The sequence below is a fragment of the Lepisma saccharinum genome, chromosome 25, assembly GCF_977018435.1.
Source record: "Lepisma saccharinum chromosome 25, izLepSacc3.1, whole genome shotgun sequence".
NCBI classification, from domain to species: Eukaryota; Metazoa; Arthropoda; class Insecta; order Zygentoma; family Lepismatidae; genus Lepisma; species Lepisma saccharinum.
Genome location: NC_139253.1, coordinates 37,821,366 through 37,842,677, shown reverse-complemented (window position 1 = coordinate 37,842,677; position 21,312 = coordinate 37,821,366). Strand labels below are relative to the sequence as shown.

General features: G+C 37.3%; 1 protein-coding gene across 1 annotated transcript in view; it reads left to right on the top strand.

Moving 5' to 3' along the window:
• The window catches only part of nrm (neuromusculin), a 541,650-nt gene that overhangs the window by 265,052 nt on the left and 255,286 nt on the right, over nucleotides 1–21,312 (top strand). Inside the window, exons 7-8 of the mRNA XM_083111557.1 lie at nucleotides 539–705; nucleotides 6,408–6,428. Coding sequence (XP_082967683.1) covers nucleotides 539–705; nucleotides 6,408–6,428 — 188 coding nt within the window. The remainder of the gene's footprint in view (nucleotides 1–538; nucleotides 706–6,407; nucleotides 6,429–21,312) is intronic.

Genomic DNA, 21,312 nt, shown 5'->3' with positions numbered 1-21,312 from the left:
GATGTGGTTCGCATATGTTTGATGAATGTAGTCAAGGATCCCTGGTTCGATTCATGCCGGACACAAATCATTGTTTCGGATCCCACTGTGATTGCAGTGTACTTCAATTGCTTGAAGTAATAGCATTTTGTAGATTTTTTTAAAAAAATATCTTTGTTATACACGCACAGTTGAAACGCGATAATTACTGTTTTGCTTAATGTTGGATTAATTTGGAATCCAAACTTGTTATTATAGCGTTTCAAATTGTGCATAATTATTTTCCTCCAGTACCTGAATGGTTTTTATGTATTTGAAAAATTCATTAATTTGTGATAATCATTATTTTTTACATTGAGGAAACAGTAGAAATTATTAACAACAGTGTCGTAGAGAATTATCGATTTCACCAATTAAAAAGGGCCACCTCAACGTGGCTGTTTGCATACTGCCTCAGGTGTTTTAATTTTTTCCGGTTTATTGTGTACCTTGAAGGAAATGTTTTTGATTGAAATGCTTAATGAAATGAATAACTAATTAATTTGCTTTTACTTTGCAGTCCGACCGTCGAAGCTGGAGTTGAAGGGCGTAGAGACCGCCGTGGTGCAAGGGTCGCCCGTCACGCTGCAGTGCAATGTGGCTGGTGCACGACCCGCAGCCAACGTTACGTGGTTCAATGGCACCGTCCCTATCAGCGAGCGAGTCAGTTCCAGCGTCACCTCGCAGGTAGATATTTGCAGATTTTTGTTAGTGAAAACTCACCATCGTAGAAATAACTTTTCTTGGGGGACTTTGTCAGATGAATGCATTACGGTTTTTAATTTTCATCTATTAGATTATTGTAAAGTATGTGCGGATTGGCTAATGTATGCACACATATTGGTTCATCATGGAATAAATGATATCACGAGGTTTCATAATAACAACGATTTAATACACAACATTTCTAAGATGACTGAACTTACATTCTTATTCATAAACAAGTTTACAAACAATTGAATGTTGATTCAAATTGATACGACCCTGGTGGTACGTACTTGACTATACTATTTATACCACGGCTACAGAAATCTTAATCTCAGAGGATAGGTTCTTTATTCGAGAATTCCAAATAAGAAAGCGTTTTATAGCCAAGAGGATATAGTTAAATGCGGATCAATATTCTGAAAACTGTACACAATACAGAGAAAATATATAGCGAAGCTTGTATATACATTGAAATATATATATATGTTGATTCCAAATTTACGTCGGTTATATTCTTTATATATATATATATATATATATATATATATATATATATATATGTATAATTGAAAGGAAATCTTCTTCATCTTCTTCAAATAGAAATAGATTATTCATCCAATAAAAAAGGCTACTTCTTCTTTTCTTCTCCTACTTTTGGGATAGGGTTTTTCTTCCTTCCTATCCTTGATTTGGGAAAAGGCTTCTTCTTCCTTTCTATCCTTGGTTTGGGAAAAGGCTTCTTCTTCCTTTCTATCGTTGATTAGTGAAAAGGCTTCTTATTCTTTTCTTCCTTCTATTTTGGGAAAAGGCTTCTTCTTCCTTCCTATCTTTGATTTGGGAAAAGGCTTCTTCGTCCTTTCTATCGTTGATTAGTGAAAAGGCTTCTTCTATTTTCTTCCTTCTATTTTTGGGAAAAGGCTTCTTCTTCCTTTCTCTCGTTGATTAGTGAAAGGCTTCTTCTTTGCTTCCTTCTATTTTTGGGAAAATTCTTCTTCTGCCTTTCTATCGTTGATTAGTGAAAAGTCTTATCCTTCTTTCCTTGTAAAGTGTAATCAATAATCATATATGTGCTCGCTTTCCCCGTTTTTTGCATTATACAGCAACACAAGCTATACTTATAGAAAGATTAGGGGACGTCTAAACTGACAGTAGCGCCACCTCCTATGAAACGACCAAAAGGGGAATAGCCCAAGATCGCTAACAGCAAGCGCTGCCCAGTGCGTCTAATAAGGAGCGCAACCGTAAGTGCTTCGGGGCGTCTAATTTGACACAGCGCCACCGAGGGACGGACAACCGCAAAAGCTGACGATGTTCTCCTCGTCAGAGGTATTAAATCAAATTTTGATCACTAGGATCAAAGAGGATAAATTTCCGAATTCATTTGCTCACTTATTAACTTTCCTAATTGTTTCATATACGAGCATATTCTTAATTATCGTAATTGGCTATTTACAACATTTTTCACTCCTTCTATAATTTTTATACTCTTCCTTTATGTATTTTGCATTTACTATAATATATATAATCAGTCTTCTCCGCTCGTAGTTTCTACAATGAACTCTGGTCTTCTTTATATGGCGCGCTGCCATCTATCGTCGCTCTCGGGAAACATTTCTTCCTTGCATTTCTCATTGTGTCGTCGGAACTGGCACGTGACAAAATGTTATCGACACTTAACAGTTACATATTTTTTAAAGAAATAGTTAAAACATACAGATCGAAGGAAACTCTCGCAAGGGTATGCCGTCAATATATCTAAGGCTCTGTTAATTTTGATGACAACAAAGAAATATTTGACGTTATTTTGAAACAGGACGTTAGCGAAAAAGCTGTATTTGTTATTTATTACGTGTCAAAACGAATAGCTATGTGAAATTGCATAATTTGCAAATTGTTTAAACCAGATTGAGAATTTTTCGAATGAGTTTGCAAAATCTCTAGTAAAAGTTAATATTTATTTTGCTCTCGTAACTTAGATTGAATAGATTTCTATGTTCCCTGATAAGGTCAAAATTACCCTTTTTTATTGCACGATTGATCAATTTTTCTAACACGCATTTTTATAATTTCAAGTTCAGAAAAATCTGCTATCTGTACGTCCTCGGTCTTGTATCTTTAAATATGTTTTTAAAATTCTGTTTTTCCAGACTTTCATTATCGAAGACAACCGTTGAAAATATTTTGAGTTAATATTTATCTTAGAATAGATGCTAAAGGACTAAGAAAGCAGAGTTTCTCCAGCAAGATCCCCCTTTTAATAACCGAAAGTATAACACCATGGCAAGTATTCCAGAAATGATAATATGTTCCATGAACGAAGAATGTCAACAAAACTTGTTTCCTTTATTGCAGATTTGATGTTACAGTCAACCTTCGTGTTATCAAACAAAATAAGCTTGTCGATGTTGTTATCCATGAGTTTGTTCTGCTTTGTTGTTGTCCGCCATGTTTGGATAAGAACGTCACTCATCCGGGTTAATAGCTTGTGTTTAGTACGTGATTCGTGATGTTTTACTTGTTAACTTGGCCAGTTTACAATTCGCTTTCCACTAGTACTTTGTGCGATTAGCACACGTGATTTTAATATTAAAGTTGTATCTCGATAACTAATACGACGAATAATTTGCTTCGTTTTATCTTTCCTTAACAATATTGACACCATTGCTTTGCATCAAATTATAATTCATAATACATATTATCACCTGTTGATATGAATTTCTCCCCTTGACATTTTTTCCCTTTAATTTCGCTTTCAATGTGTCTGCGTCAGTCAATGAATGGTACAGATCTGACATACGTCACTTCCAGACACCCTGATGATGTATTGCCATGACTACCCAGTAAAAAAGAATATGAAATACCCCCTGTACTCCATGCATCAGCCTCTTGCACAATATGTGACAACCTGTTTCTGAGTAAAACTTTTTGTACGGTGTTTAGTTTTCTTTGACACACTTCAAATTAAGCGTACTTGAATTGTTTACAAAAATGAACGTTCGGTGAGAGTCTTTTTTTCTCTGTTCTGAGTAAGAGATTTAAAAATTGATAATGCTTTGAAATTGCATTTTTCTCTTCTGCCCATATGTGCAAAATGCGATGATGAAGTGAGTCGTGATTAGTAAATTAAATTAATGAAGAGTCGCAACACCTATAACCTCGCCGGAATTCGAACCCGTAACCTAAGATGATGAGATTTTGAATCGAAAACTTACCGTTCTCAGCCACCGAGGCGGCCCTGGAACTAAACGAAACTCTCTTATTATAATGCAACACTATGATCCACTGCAGTTTCGGCACAAAAAAATAATAACAATAATAAAATAAAAGATTTAAACATTGGAGAATTGTTTATGTTTGACTCCTTTCATGTCCATTTCAATGGTTCTTAATATCTCTTCACTTTGTATGTAAGCAATCGTGAATATTATACCATAGTCATTGTACAGGGTGTATCAGAAGTCCCTTACCACCCCCTAGGGGGACACGTTTTAGAGTATGTCACGGGAACGACCACCATCTTGGTTCCGCCATCTTGAATTAAACTTTTTTATTTAAAATGGTAGGCTAGAATTTTCCGTCGTGAATCCTCACTTTTCACTTAGGCTGTTGCGTCACTGGGGGCGACGCTATTGGTCACCTGCGGTGTTTACTATTCCTACGCGTCACGGCAGGTGCTAGAAACAGCCAATCACAAGAGCATGTTCTTGGAATCTGCCCGCGCTCTTATGCTATTGGATCCCAGGAATAACGCTGGCCGTACTTTAAATAATTAAAAGTTTGTTGATTTCCCTAGCATACGTAAGCCGTTCAGGAAGCAAGTCAGTTCCCTTATGTAGTTTGAGGTGAGTGTGCGTGACAGTCTGAGAACACATCTTAACAAAAGTGGAATCTATCTTCGCTCAGGGATCCTCAATGTTTAGGCACGCTGTTTCGCAACTTCGCCTGGAAGAAACTGATTTAACTTGTGTCAGCTTCGATTCCCCGCGGTAACCTTACGCAACCAGTTAAAATTTCTCCGTAAACCGTAATCCCAAATCGTCGCATATAGGCATGAAGTAGCCTTAGACACATCGTATGCCAATGTAATGGAAACCGCACGACGTTGACGTGAAATATTCTAGAAGCTAGAAAACTGTGAGGGTGTGAAAATTTGTACCCATTAGTTGAGATTTAAGATCGAAAGTTTTTTTATAAGTTATCTTAGAGCATTTCTGTTATTTTACGTCACTTTTCTGCCGTTTTCGTTAATCGCAACGATGAAGATGAATTATGTACGGATGAAATATATCTTGGAACAAGCGCAATGATAGGCTATATCCATGCCATAACCAGGGGCCTAACCTGAGATATCTGGCTTCTTAGCAGATTACGCTTACCAGTCCGCTACAGAGGACGACACAATTGTTTTCTAAAATTTGCACTAGAATTTGATTTAACTAAGAGTCGGCTTATAAATTATCGGTCGTATTTATATTTTATATCTCTACGTGACAATGTAATAAAATCACATACTGTTCGTATATTAAATGCCCTTTGAATCTGATGATTTGCAATTTTTCTGTATACGTACAGTATACCCTATTTACTTTTTTTTCGAAAAGGCATTTGAGAGAAAATGTTTGCTATTTTTACTTTTTAATTGGTTTAAATATCTAGTTCCCAATAATCCACACAATTAATCGAAGATTGCATTAATTTAAAAATAGAATTGTACCATTCATGTTAATAATATGGAAAAAAGTTTAGTGATCGGACGTGTCGGAATGCAATCCCGCACATCAAACACCACCACTTTAATCTTACTACTTACTTGGTATACAGACAAACATTGCCATACATGGCCATATGAGTTAAAAAATTATTGGATATACATACACTGAAAAGTCAGTCGGTTGCATTTTCCCAGCGCCCACTTGAAAACATTGTTCCATCTTTATCATCATCCACTAAAGGTATTTTCTAATGTTACGGCGGCCGATCCTAGTGCTGGCAAGGAAAATGGGGAGCGGGGAAGGGATCAATTCAGCGCGATACGAAACGCAGCAGCCAGTAGAACGAGGTTCACGTAGTACTTTTTCCCGTTTCTCTCGGCGCCACTGCTGTTGTCTTGTTGGTCTGCGGCGTAATCCCCGCTCCCCACTTCCCTTGCCAGAACTAGGACCGGCCGCCGTAAGAGCGGAAAAGACCTATAATTAATAGCGTAGCCATCCGTTTTAGAACAGTAACATTAAATACTGTGTACGGAGGAATTTTAGAATTGACCTTCATAAATCGAAGTCTTGATGTGCATATGTTCAAAATTATTCAGGTAAATATCAATTTACAATAAATTGTGGATTTTCCTGATTCGATTCCACTACTTTATTTTAACAGATTTCCGGCAAAAAATCACTTCCATGATTATGAAATGACGTGTATTAATATCCATTATCATCAGATATTTTTGAACCCATTAATGTATATTTTTATTAGAACCATATTAGAGCCCTTTTTACTATACAAATAATTATATCTATTATATCATAAATATATAGTATGCAGATAACAATTAGTATATATTTGTCAATGCATTTCTCTTACTACTGCGTCATAATTGCATATCATGAACATTACTTAATTTTCCTCTTGTAATTATTATTACCTTCATATTATAACTTTTGTTTGTGCTTTTATTAATGCAGCCAAGGACCGAAGTAATTCCTGTAAGTACACTTTTTTTCACATCTTTGTGTAAGCAGTATGAGAATTACAACGGAATTCACTGTAATTTTAGATACTGTATTCTTGAATTTTTAAGTCTCCTCTTGTCTCTTATTGCAATGAGTACGGTAGAATTTAATTGTTATGAGAATGCAGTAATGGAGAAATATATTGTAATGGTATTCAACCTGAATCGATTCTACTTATACATTTATATATGTAAAGGGGGTCTCAGTAAAAAGGAGTTTTTGTTTGCTGCGGGAAATTTTCTCTCGTGGTGTTGGCAACACTTATCGCCTGTCATTTGTTTGACAAAACTACACCATTTTCCAAATTTGGATTGGTGGAATGGATTACAACATAGAATTGCGGTTACAGTTTTTTATATAAAAAATAGTTATCATGTTGTACAAGTTAACTAAACCTTATCATCCCCTCAGGAATGGGGATCTTATTGGGTTGATGTAGCTCACTGAAATTTGTTTATGAGGGGGGGCACCTGAAAACAAATAGTTTGGAAGTCAAACACTGACAATTGAAGAGCTTATAAACAAAATCCATATGGTAATAAACACCATTGCTATGAGATGTTTGGAATGTGTCATACATTGTGGGGCACGAACAGTTGACACATTTAATCTTTGAACAGCGCCTTTATTATACCGTGCGTTCATTTCGATCTTCAGCCGAGAGATCGGGAGATGCGTGGCGGGCGGCGCTGACGTAGATGCCGACGTTTGCGGTCTGTAATGCCCGCTTATTTTTATGGACATATGCAGACATTTATATAAATATTGCAAAACGAGCACTAACCTGTGTTATAAGAGTACGGTTTTAATTTTAGTAGTTTAGTTGCTGTATGTGCCGATGATTTTGACACGTCCATCTCACGGCGTAGAGGTTTGTTTGGAGAACGTTCTAACGCTGCACCAATTTCATCGAGTTTTGCTTTAACGATCCAGTTTCTCGTAATTTAAGGACAAGATGTCTAACCGTATCTCTATATGGAGGTGAAACACCTGGGAATTTCTGTACAAATTGCCTACACACGTCTCGACACGAGTCTGTTTTCACGTAAGTGTCATACATAAAAATTCTTTGTTCTAACGTGAACCTTGCGACTGGCATTCCAATCGTCTCACTGACACAACACACATACACACTGCAATAACACTAACAAGTAACGGCAAGTATCCAAGAATAACACTCTTGCGCACAGTACGAAATTAATACTCTCTTGGTTTACATCTGCTCGCCACTATATTCACAGCTCTTGTCTTCAACTAGTCGCAAAGGAACAAAGAACTCGAGCTCGGAGATTTCGGATTGTAAGGAAGCTCACGAAAACCATTGACATTTAACGGTTTCGTGTGCAGCGTAATCTTGATACAGTGTTGCACATTCGAAACCTCCAAACGATCCCCGTCGACACAAAACTCTTTCAAGGATATAAACTTAAGCAGGACGTTACTGGTCAAAACTATGAATAAAATGTTTTATTATCTGTGGCTCTTAACATTGCTTCTAAAGCGTATTTATTTGTGTATATAAGGGCAGAACTTCCTGCAGAAGAACTTTTGCGTGTTATAACACAGGTTAGTGCTCCTTTTGCAATATTTATATAAATGTCTGCATATGTCCATAAAAATAAGCGGGCATTACAGGCCGCAAATGTCGGTATCTCAGTCAGCGTCGCCCGCCACGCTTCTCCCGATCTCTCGGCTGAAGATCGAAACGAACGCAAGGTAGATGGGAAATGAATAACAACTGATACACAGGTAACTTGGTCCTTTCAAAATACACTGCACTACATCATGTGTTTAATGTGTACAACCTCTTGCAGGCGAGTAGACATGCTCCTGCACAGATCTTCATGAATTTCACCACACAACTGCACAATCCGGGCACGCATGTCCATAAGAGTTTGAAGCCGTAAGTCTCTTTCAAATAGCCCCCAGAAAAAAATCGCAAGGATTTAAATCTGGGCCTAAGTTTGGCCAAAGGATCCGTGATGATGGTGCTGTGGGATAAGGCTATGTTGGAGAATGAATTTGTGCCTCATCTTCTTGCCACTAATCTGCCAATGAACACCCAGCGGTTTATGCAAGACGTGGCCACACCTCATACCACGAACAATGTACTGGATTATCTGTGGGGAATACTCGGTGATCGCGTAATGTCCCACAGGTACCCATTTGTGAACGTTGTCGAAGTGTTCGGTCGCCTGCCAGACTTAGTATAAAAAACATGAAGGCGGCTCTGGTTATTTCACAAATGGCAATGTGTTCGTAATTTTCGTCACTGTACTTTCTTGATCTATGTTATTTGTAAAAATTAAAAATCTCTTCTACAATGCAATTTACTTTATCAAAATCCGGAAAACTTAAGATGTAGGGCATTTGTCTAATTCCATTGGTTTTCTTTCAACTCCATATTATCAGGCAGTTATATCATTGTGTGCTGTGTAATACTGTTAATGACATTCGATCAATGGACCCGTTTTGTTTTACATCTGCATTCATTATAAGGAAACTACGTTTTCCACTTTGATGTAAAATATATTCGCTTTTTCCTGAGCTATTTTTGTCCTTATAATAGATTACAATAGATCTTAAGCGGCTATAAATATTCTAGGAAATAAATTTCCCTCCGGGTCTGTCTCATGCAAAATGAATCTCCCATTATTTCCCTTCCTTCCGCGTCGGTTCATTGTTCGGAAACCAGAGTACAAATACAAACGGCTCTTCTGAAAGGCAGTTGAAATGTTGATTTGCCGTTATGAAATATTCCGCTGCGTTTTGGCTCTCCAGCAAAATTATTTTAAAGTTTTGAAAGTCCCCTCTGTCTTTTCGAACATCTAATGACTTAAAACTTTCTCTTCAAAAAACTTCTGACTTTTATTGCTCTTAAAGTGGAGGTGGTGGGGGGATACCCACAAATGAGAAGAAAAGACTAAGCTTTGTATCCGCTTTGGTGGAAGATTCGTTTTGTTCAGAAAACAAAGCTGCTTCGTAATTTTTAGTCGGTTACATGGCAATGACGAATATATTTTATTCTGCTGCTCTTTTGTGGTACAGCATTTTCTCTAATGAAAATAACAATTTCTAAGTTGTGATACGCCTTGTCATACATTTGCAAGAGGTCTTGAGAATGATGCACACAGAAAAACAAATGCATCGAATGTATTTGATGCACTAGAGACGTATTGATTGATGCACTAAAATAGTTTTTTGGCCTTTTCCAAGAAACATGTTTACAATTCGATGCATTTTTGCATATCATTTCTAAAGCTAACACAAAAATGCATCATGTGTTGCTAGTAAGTATTGCTTTCTGCGCCTAACAGTACTTTAATGCATCAATTGATGCGTTTTTGATGCACCTTCCTGCATCTTTCTCGATGATGCACTTAAACATTTGGTCTAAGCTACAGACTATATGCACTTTTTGTTTCAAATGATGAATTATTTGTCTGTGTGCACAGACATCAAAGGAAATCAGTTTCTGCAGCAAATTCACAAAAGGGCTAAATCAAGTTTCTTTCATTTAACGCGCGTAACTTTATTATTAATCTCGGTCTGAAAACTTACTGTAACTGGAGCGAGTACACCAGAGAACGGTTTGTGGGTGGACTCCCCTCAGACGACTAACTGCCATCCCCGCAGAAGAGAAAAACTTGCTAATTGAAATTCGACACCAAACATGCATTTTACATGTTATATGTAAACGTTTATCAAATATGACTGCTCCCTCTTGTGTGCCACTCACTTTTTAATCCTGACCTTCCTGTGTGGTTGTATTGTAAAATATTTTTTGGTAGGTAATATGAAATGAAATATTCCGTATATTACTTAAATCCAAGAGTTTCATAGATGTCAACTATCCTGTATGTTGAAACCAGATTAAAGATATTTACTAAGAGCAAAAGCCGAAAATCGACACTGATGAAGGAAAGATTTATTCTTTCATAATAAAATTGTCTAGTTATTTAAATTATGTTAAAGGGGCATTCCATCGTCATGACTACATTTCTTGCATTAAAGTAACTATTCTGCTGATAGTTAAGCACCATTTTTCTTACAGTTTCTGTGCAATTAATTTTGAAACTGAACACTGTGGTTTAAACAAAACTAAATTCCCTTAAAATACTTTCTCATATTTGTAGCTACAAGTGAACAATTTTGTGTCACGGGTGGAACAGACGAAACACTGCTGCCTCTTTACTTAATAAGAAATTGATTTTAATTTCTGTGAACTTTCAAATTATGAAAAATAAATTATTTTAAGTCAACGAGATAAGGTAATTAACTTTTTCATATTCTAGTGGAGTTGAAGGGGAAATATAACACTTAAGGGAAGTTAGTTCTTGGTATCACGAATGGGACACAATACAAAAGTAAATCAAAAAGTTACTAACAATATGTAAAATACCTTCTAACTTAATTGCGTATAATACTTGAACTTTTATCCAAATGACAAATTTTGATTGTTGGCTCATAAGACAGAATAAAGTACATGCTGCAATTTGACTTAGCAGTCCCTTCTTATATCTCGAATTGTCGACCCCCGTGGCGGAGTGGTTAGCACATCGCGCTACGACGCCAGGTGTCCCGGGTTCGAATCCCGGCCTGAGCATGGATGTTTCTGAGTGTCTATTCATCAATATCATCATATCATCCCCATCTTCGCAAATCAGCCAAAAGTGGCACAAGAAGTGAAGTAAAATAAAGCAAATCAATCAATCAATTATATCTCGAATATATCTAGTTCAGATCATCGAGTTCCTGAAACGTCAGTATTTGTATCTTTGGCATGCTACATAAAAATTTAAACCGTAAGTTATCATGTGTAAAAGTAATAATAATATTTCTTAGCGCATATTGTATCTGCGTATGTAAGTAAGAATTTTATTTCGTTTCTTTTTGGAATAAATCAGATGTTTATGAAGTATGCTTCCAAAATTTTTGTTAGCATCCGTATGGTACAACAAATGAAGTTGTGCTACTCAGAGCCATCTGGAGTCCGTTCGAAACAATAGATTGCGGTGGAACTTGGTACAGAGGTTATGAAGACAATGGGTAAGCGAATGCTTATGAAAAATAGTTCATACTTTCACCACCAGGTTGCATTGTGGCGCTGGAGTAATAACAACCAGTAATTTGAGTTTATGTCGATACAGCAGTGTTCAATGTGCGCCCTGTCAACTTTAATGGTTGCAGGAAGCGTTTCACCGGATATTCACTGTGTACCAGATTTCAGCGCCATATTTCGACCTAGTGGCGAAAACTAGAACAATTTTTTTTCTCTCATCAGCATTCGCTTCCCCACGGTCTCCATAGCCTCAGCATAATCCGTTGCTGTATGTAAAAGAAAAGTAACGGATCCATGAATAAAATAACATCAACATATACCTATTTGCCAACACATTCTGGCGTCACGTGGAAGAAGCGACAACTAATTATGACCGCTTTGTCAACCCATAATTATAGCTATCTTCAGCGCAGCCGTCACGTTGACACGCATAAAGATCACGTCAGTCACTCCTATTGTACGCACGCGACAAAGCACGCAAATTGCTTCATCGCATTCACGTGTGCATACCGCCGTTCGGAATGCACTGTTTGCCGTCTCATTAGAGGGCCTGATGTTACGTCGTATGATTGTTGCACCAATGTGTCACACTCTCGTAAGTGTCTGTAGAGGCAAACGCGCAGTGCATTGTGCACTCTGGTCACATTTCACTTTCGTTCATAGTCATGGGCCAAAACAGTGATTTATTCACCATTCCTGGCATCTTCTATAAAGTCTCAATGTATGGATCTACATTGACATTTACGTGCCTCTGTAACATGGATTTCGCCAAAAAATTTGTAGAACTGGGTGAAGCCATTGCTAAAACATGAATAGTAGACATAACAAAAACAAAAAATGATAATCATGTTTTTTGTAATAATTATACAATAATTACTATTACAATCAAAAATTGTATTCCAAATTTTTGTTATCATCACCATCATCATTATATCCCTTGGGGAGATACTTCTACTCGTTCGAATCCCGGCCTGGGTGTGGATCTTTGTGAGTGTCCATTCATGAATTTCATCATGTCATCACTCATCTCCATCTTATAAAATTAGCCAAAATTGGCACAAAAATCTAAGTAAAATACAGCAAATAAAAATTTAAAAAAATCTTCTACTCGTTCTACCAAATGTCCAGCAAAAGTTTATTTCCTTATTTTTTTGTATTTCACATAGTCTGTTCTAAAATGTATAGTTTTTTCTATTTTGTTATTAACTTTTACACCACTTATTCAAGAAAAAGCTTTAAAAGTTAGGGGGAAATTTGAGTTTTAAAGTTTATTTTGTCTGGCCTCTCATAAAAATAGAAAAACATGGAGAATTGGAATTTTGAAAATGCTACAACCATTTGGTATTTGGATTAAATAGTTGAATTTTGAAAGAACGTGGTTTCTATATTATACACTAATTTTCTCGATTTAACTCAGTTTTTATCTCCATTCTGTTCAAATACTAACTAACGAAATTTAATTATGTTATTATTAGGGAGCGGAAGATGATGAAATGTCATTTTTTTTCTGACATCTCGGACACGATGCCCATTAAATATTCACAATATTACACTTCGTCTAGAACCCAAAGATGGTAATTTTAAAGTGAATTTGTTTGCTGCCAATTTTCAGGTTTTAGGTCATTTTCATCGATTTTCGGCATTTTGCAGTCATCTCTCGCTATATTCGGTATATTGCTTCGTCATATTTTATCACTTCTTTCATTTTGGTAATATTCTTGAGTCTTTTCACCAAGGTGAACATAGGCCTATATAGATCTCGCAAGATTGCAATTTTCAAGCACAGATAGGGAAATTAATGCATTTTACTCCAATTCATTCAGTGTATAAGACTTTTGTTCATGTTCTCTTTTCATATGTAACCAACTATATATTTCATAAAACCTTAGAACAAGATGGCGACGTAGCAAGGAATCTTTTAAGCCACATAAAAAGTATTTCACCCACACATGGCAATTATTTGAATTTATCAATTTTACGTAATTAGTGATTTTAATTCTTTCAGATCTCTCTAATGTAACGAAAACGTCACTCTCCTCAGGCATCTGCTTTAATGTCTGTACATTTCGAGGTGTGCGTTTCCATATGCGTTCACACGCATGTGAATATGCAATTATTCATGTGCGGTTGAGTAGGTATGAAAGTCCTGTTTGTTCACATGATAGATTCACATGTATCATGTGTACGTGTGTGTCATTAACGTTCCAAATTGTAACGAATATGGCATGACATTTCGGCCGAATGATAAAACTGCCTCAATTAGCGAGTTCCTTATGATTTATTTGCACTGCAATTAAACTCGTTACGTCATTAGTTTTTCAATTTCATGATTATTTTTTTTTAGAAATAAACGTTGCGCCGAATGAGAAATATATTGGCTCAGTCATTGCTAAAATTATTGCTTAATTATCTTTTCTGCAATTTGTTTGATTATGTTTTATTGTTTCTTCCGTATTCTTGTTTTAGCAAAAGCAGAGACAATAATCAGGCTTCGAAATATTTGGACAACGCATTTGTTTCCACCGTGTATTATTTAAACAATTCAACTACATCTCTATTTGCTGTTATGAATATTGATTGAATGGTCCAGTACAGTATGTTTTTGATTGAAGTTAATATATTTTTCGTGTTATTTATTTATTTACTTCAAGTTTCATTTACAGCACTGAGATCATTTTTACGTTGATTTGAGTATGAGAATAAAAAGAACAAGATGCAACAGAAAAATACTATATACTAAGCTGATTCGTTATTAACGAACATTGGAAACTGAATTTGTGCACTGAAACCTGAACATTAGAAGATAGATTCTTGTAAATCTTCAGAAGTCTACAAAACAGATAATCGTGTATAATGCATAGCCAACTCCAAATTTTCTGGTAATCGCCGATACTGCGTGTAATTAAATCTGAATTTTTGTACCACCATGAATTATTCATCTCAAAAAATCTGATTTCTGAAACTATTAACACGGGGGTCTGCGCCCTAACCTCGAACAAGAATCAAATTTGTACTGGGTATATGCTGGTATAAAAAATGAATGTAGAAGCGAGAGCCGGTCCTAGGGAGGGGCAAATCGGATACTCAGGGGGCGCATGCCAGATAAAAACAAGTGCACGGTTACATACAAGTTTATAGGACGCTGTTGTTTCCAATTAAACAGCTAATCTGATTTTTCCTGGATTCATGGATTGTTTCGACATACTTAAAATACACAAAATTACTGAAATCAAGTTATAAACAAAGCACTGCATTAAAATCGTGTTCAAACATTACAATCAAAAGTAGTTAAAACACTATTCATTTAAGTTATAGAATGAAATCCAGAAATGAAAATATTATTTTATATGAAACAATGTAAATTCATTAGAGCATCAAAATGTAATGAAAAGTAAGCAAAACATAATAATCATAGAGGATGTGTTTGAATATGATTACAAATAGTTTAATATTCACCCAGTTTTGTAATTACCGTAAATAATGAACATCACACCAGTGGAACATCGTAAGTGAAGAGAAACACTTATTTCCAAACTTTTATTTTCCTCACATAATCCACGGTTTAAAATTTCAACATGCTCTGCTTACTGCTCTTAAGTAATACTACGAAATATATAAATTAATTGTTATTAATTGTAATAATGTTTATATTTAGATTACATAGGACACCTAACTTTAGACTAAGGGACAAGAATCTGATCTTTTCGGACTTCTAAAAAAATTAGGTTATACTGTATGCCCCACACCCACCGAGGGCCGCCCCTGGTAGATGAACTTGTGGTGATTCGTAAAAGATTATGAAGTACAGTGGTAATGCATGTCATTTCATATTTTCTTGGTGAAACAAAAGAGCAATTTCTAGAAGACAGAAAGCAATTATAGAACCTCCATTTTGTGCCTCAGCTTGAAATTAAACATTCCGAACGCTCTTCCCACGCCGTAAACGAAGGTGGAGGAAATAACGGAAACGTAGATGATATTCTGAGGTGTTTAATGGTGCACTTCTTCTTGATGGCTGGCGGAGATAATATCTGCTAATATAATACAAAGTGAGGACTTAATTTCTCTTAACAACGACTTCCTGTCTGAACTTCTCTCGAGCTCCACTTTTAATTGCAAGTACCAGTTAGTTATTAGAAATGGTGATATCTGTTTCAGCTCCTTTAAAGCTATAATCGTACTGTATCACTTTCTACTGCGTATTCTTTTGCCCTACCCTCCATCTGAGGAACTATAGTTTATGCACACATGTAGACTTACCTCCGCATAGATTATGACAAAAGCTATGAAGTTCATGATCTATTGATAATAACTCCCAACTTGACACTATATATTTGGACATTTCGAAAGCCTTTGACAAAATTAATCATAAATTTCTCCTTCATAAATTATCATCCAGATTTAACATCCATGGCAAATTTCTCTCTTTACTCCAGGACTACCTCCATGAGCGTGAACAACGTGTTGTTCTTTCAGGTACCTCTTCTAACTTTCTTCCCGTTTTGTCTGGAGTTCCCCAGGGGAGTGTCTTAGGGCCGCTCCTATTCCTTCTGTACATGGATGACCTCCCTGAAAAACTGTCCTCCCTCCCTATCAATATACTTTTGTTTGCGGATGATTGTAAACTCTTTAAGGAGATCTCATCGCATCATGACATGATGATTCTTCAAAATGCTCTCACAGAACTTGTTAAGTGGTGTCGTCAGTGGAATTTAGAACTAAACCCTCAGAAATGCTCTTTCCTTACTTATTCCCTAAAAAAGAACAAAGTGGTGTCTACTTATACTATTGAAAACAAACCAATCCAAAACGTTTCCACCCAAAAGGACCTAGGTATTATCATGGATGAAAAACTCACTTTTAATTATCATATTATCGCTACCACTAAAAAAGCCATGCGCCTTCTCGGTCTTCTATACAGATTTAGCGAAATTCAAAACCCATCATCTCTTGCTTTATTCTTTAAATCTTTCATCTCGCCCATCCTTGAATACTGTTCCCCAATTTGGGCAATGGCCTCAAAAACCAATCTCACCAGAATAGATTCTGTTCTCAGTTTCTTTCTTGCAATTGTTCGCCATAGAATACCTTCCTTTCGACATGTATCCAAATCAGACACCATGGCTGCTCTGAATATTCACGCTCCATCCTTTCGTCGTGATCTAGCTGACATGAAATTTTTATACAAAATAATAAATGGCAAAATCAGAACAGATCTCCTAATCAGTGAATTCTCACTTAGGGTACCCCAAAAGCTAACGCGCAACCTGCAACTCTTCCACAACCCAACCACTAGGCTATCCCTTCTACAACGCTCCTTGTTTTACAGGCTCCCAGAAATCTACAACAAACTTCCCCTGAATGTAGATATATTCCTTCCAGAACGTAACTTTTGTATATTACTGACGAAGAACATGTAAATCTATCCCATCTTGTTATTGTTTTTTATCTTTTGTTATTATTTGTTTCTACTTTATGTTGTTTCAGTGTAAAATGGCCAAATAAGACTGTATCTGAAACTCTGAGTAAATAAATAAATAAATAAATAAATTGCTCCTATTTTCAATGTAGAAGTAACGATTGTGTTATTTTAATTTGGAATCAGTTTAATATCATGTTAGTCGTAGTGATACGGTTTCAAACCCAGAATAAAACCACATAGCATTAAATAATTTTTGACACTTAAAATGTTCTTTCCTGTCCCTTGCATATATTTGCTCTCAGTTTCTTAATAAAATAGCATAGTATAGAATATAATAGTAATAAATAGTCACGTCAATAGTACAGAATAATAGTAATAAAGCATTTAATGAACTAAATGAAGGTGCTAATAATATACCTAAATTTTAACATCCTCAACATTAATCATTCCTCAAAATGCTAGTCTTTCATTGATCTTCTTCAGTATCAATATATCTGTTTCGTGTAATAGTTTATGACTTATTCGGAAAGTACCCATGAGTCAACCTCTCTTGTAGATAATACTTTAATTTATCCATTTGCGAACCGAAAGTTGCAAGTTCGAGTCCTGGTTTGGGCACAGGCGTCTCTTCATCAATCTTGTCTAATTCATCGTCACGAATAGCTCACGTTGGCGAAACAGTGACGTAAAATAAGAAACATCCAATCCAATGTAGTAGTACCTGATATCTGCATTGCCACAGAGTAATTGGTAAAATGATTGAGAAGAGACGATGTTTATATTTCGTCCCTTGAGTTTCCAAAACTTAATTAAATATGTTACTAATAAAGTGTCTACATTCATCATCTGGTGAAGTTTTACTAACGGGATCTTCACGAAAATCATGTGGGCGGCCATTGGTGCTGAGATAACTCCAAAGGGAAGTTTTGGTTCAAGATCTGGTGTGACCTCCGCAAGTAAGAAGAGGGCGCCAAGTTCAGATGCTCCAAAGGGGCGGGGGGGTGAGGGCGGAGAAGGGGGGAGGCAATATCCCCTCGGCATGAATCTCAGAAGCGGTTAGGAAATCAGGTTCATGAGCTGATAACGGGGACGAAGACTCCGTAATAATTTCATAATACGGCGCTGCAAGAAAAAAATGAAGCGGAAAAGAAATCACCACGTGAGCTTAATTGCCAGCAAATTGCGTATGCCGGGGAAAGCTTTCTAAACAACTTTATTGCGTATGATAGCACGAACTTAATGTTCAAAGCCTTTAATACGTTCTGAAGCAGATTAGAGCAGAGGCCAGAGAAAGCCTGAGTAGGCAACTTTGTTAAAGAAGTCGACCTACTTGGTTTCGAGGGAGAGAGAAGCCGAAAAGCTAATGGAGTTTTGGTACTTTCCATACGCGCGGCAAGATACATCCCAAGTCCGCAAGTGGGGAAGGAAACACAAGAGAGTTTCCTTGCCGATATCCCAGCTTCTTGTCTCGCTCTCTCCTCAAGATCTCCCGCAAGCCGTCGGTTTGTTTTCGGCAAACGGAGTGGTTCGGACGGAAGTAATTTGATGATTGATGGGGAAGTAACAACCTGATTTCTCCGAGGATGAAATTGTCAGCGTGTCACCGCTTTCTGGGCTCGCTTCCGTGTGTGGCAAGAAATGCAACGCAACACCTTTCCTCGGCATGATCTTGCCAGATAAGAATTCCCTTAAAATTCCCTTCTGTAACTTTATCATAGTTGATAAGCATTTCACATTACAACTATAACTGTATTAACGTATACAGTAACAATACAATAACAATAATGCAACATAAGTTCTTGTCGGTTTTGCTAATTACTGGCTGTAAAACAGTCAACCACTCATTTTATACAATACTCTGTCCCGTCTAGCTCTGGAGCAAGGCTGCGCATAGCGGCAGAGAAGGGTAGGAAATCGAGTGGGCAGAGCGAAGCAGTACATCCTGCTGGAAAGGCTGGTGACTGCAGACGCTTTCCTTCCCTTCACCCAATCCCATTCAGTCTCACGTGTTCATTGGTGGACCCTCTCGCGTCCCTACTTGTGCAGACTTGTTTTCGTTGGCTTTCTCCGGAGATAACCGGGACGGAGTATAGTATAAAGCTTGGTACTATATACACCTATGTTAATCATGGGTTTCTTTAATGGATTAATTACAAAATCATGACTTCAACTCCTTTGTATTTCCTTTATATACTTTTTCTAAGTTAATCGCGACAATGTCGGTGAATTGAGGAAATTGATAATGGAACAAACAAAATGAAACATACATGCCTTACCTAGGATTCGAACTTGTAGTCTCTGGCATAGTAAGGTACTATGATAACCTTACTACCACCACGTACGTACGTTCGTAGCTTCCTTGGAAAGATACTATCATATTGGCACTGCGTTGATTTTGATACAGGGTGATTCAGAATTCCTATTACACACTTCTAGGGGTTGTAGGGGGACTTAGTAGATCAAGTTTTGATAAGAAACCCATGTCCGGAAACGTACCTCTTTGGTACTACACAGATCACATAATTTCACATCTCCCGCTTCACGGTAGGCAACCCACATTGACGGAGGACGACGTCCTCAGTCACCTGATGTCATGTATGCTGCTTCCAACGTCCTCTGTTTACAATCCGGTGTGCTCCGACCTTCACGTCAGTTGCTATTCAGTCGTTCCGGAAGACAGTACAGTATGATTGAATACACGTTTGTCGAGAACACCGACATGTTGTTAATTACGGCGAAGCTGGACGTAATGGTAGAGCTGCGCAACGTCTGTATGCAGAGCGTGTTCCGCATCGTGTCACTCCATCACATACCATATTTGCTCGATTAGATGATGATGGAGATGTGAAATTATGTGATCTTGTCATCTGTGTAGTACCAAAACGGTACGTTTCAGGGCATGGGTTCCTTATCAAAACTTGATCTACTAAGTCCCCTTTACAACCCCTAGAAGTGTGTAATAGGAATTCTGAATCACTCCTATATATATATATATATATATATATATATATATATATATATATATATATATATATATATATATATATATATATATATATATATTGTGTGTGTGTAGTTTGATATTTATTTGAGGGGCCAGGGGAAAGAACCAAGTAAGTCAATTTTCTGTCGTGAGCGAGGTAGTGGTGTTATTCTTGATTCGCAATTTATTATAGGCTAACTCGCACACATTCTCCACAATAAAGATTATATAATACTGAACTGAAGACACTTGGAATCAACAGTTCATGAGGCATCACTGCATATTATATAAAGCCTTGAGGTTAGGCAATGGGTTCCGAGTTCGAATCCGAATCCGACGTGCAAGTGCAATGACTAAAACAATAAATTGTCGTCTAAAAGTTTCCCTTTGTCTGATCCTTGTGTCCCCATATCGCCACCGACAGCATGTCCACGTATCTTCCTCATCAACGTCTCGAGACCGCATCAGTCAACATAAACAACGAGGACATCTCGGGGCAAAGGCAGTTTGCCGAAGGAAGTCACGTGCCACTCACGGGAGAAATCTGATGATATTAAAAGGAGGAGAGCTAGTCAGAATGTTGTGTGCGGAACGTGCTTGAGGTGGGCCCCATACGAAAGCAGGCAAGAACCTCTCCTTTGGGGACAGGACAAGTCTGTCCGCTTTTTTTTTTTTTTATTCCTCTCCCTGACGTCGCATTGATCCCCCCTGATTCAATTTCCATTCTTCCATTACAAGAGTAAATAAGCGGCCCTCCCCTGTCGACAATCGAATACCTGCTGGCGGGGGTTGAGAGCGATATTTTCCGGTTCCGTGACACACAATGCTTCCTGTCTTTACACAGGGATTGCAGGAATTGAAGTGGCCCTTGAGTCTTTCAATCACGGTTTGCAACACCTGAACCCGTCTAGGGCTTTGGCCCTTCAGTTCGATGGTATCTTGAAGATGATGCGATTTAGGTGCGCGCAAAATGGTTTTGTACATATTTAAAGTCTGCTACAGTTTAACTTCTATAATATCCTTTCTAACCCACTGATACAGTGGGGTAAGAGGTTACCAGGATACGCTTTGTTAGTGTGTCACATTTTGCTTCAAGGATATGTTTTAAAGAGAATCCGATTAGCCCCTTCTACATGTAGTTCCATGCACTTTTTACTCTCTCTGCACTCACGCGTCTAGTTGGTTACAAAATTCAACACTAACTTGGTTGATTTGATGTCAAGTAGTTAATTTGGTGTTTACACTACGTTCCGGAACGGTGTACAATGTGGGGTATGGTCACGTGGTTCGTGCTAACTAATATAATCAAATGAACGTTTAAAGCAGTAGACAGGCATTTGTTGAATCTTCTGAACTTGAACACCGCTTATAGTCTACTTGCTTCAGCCAG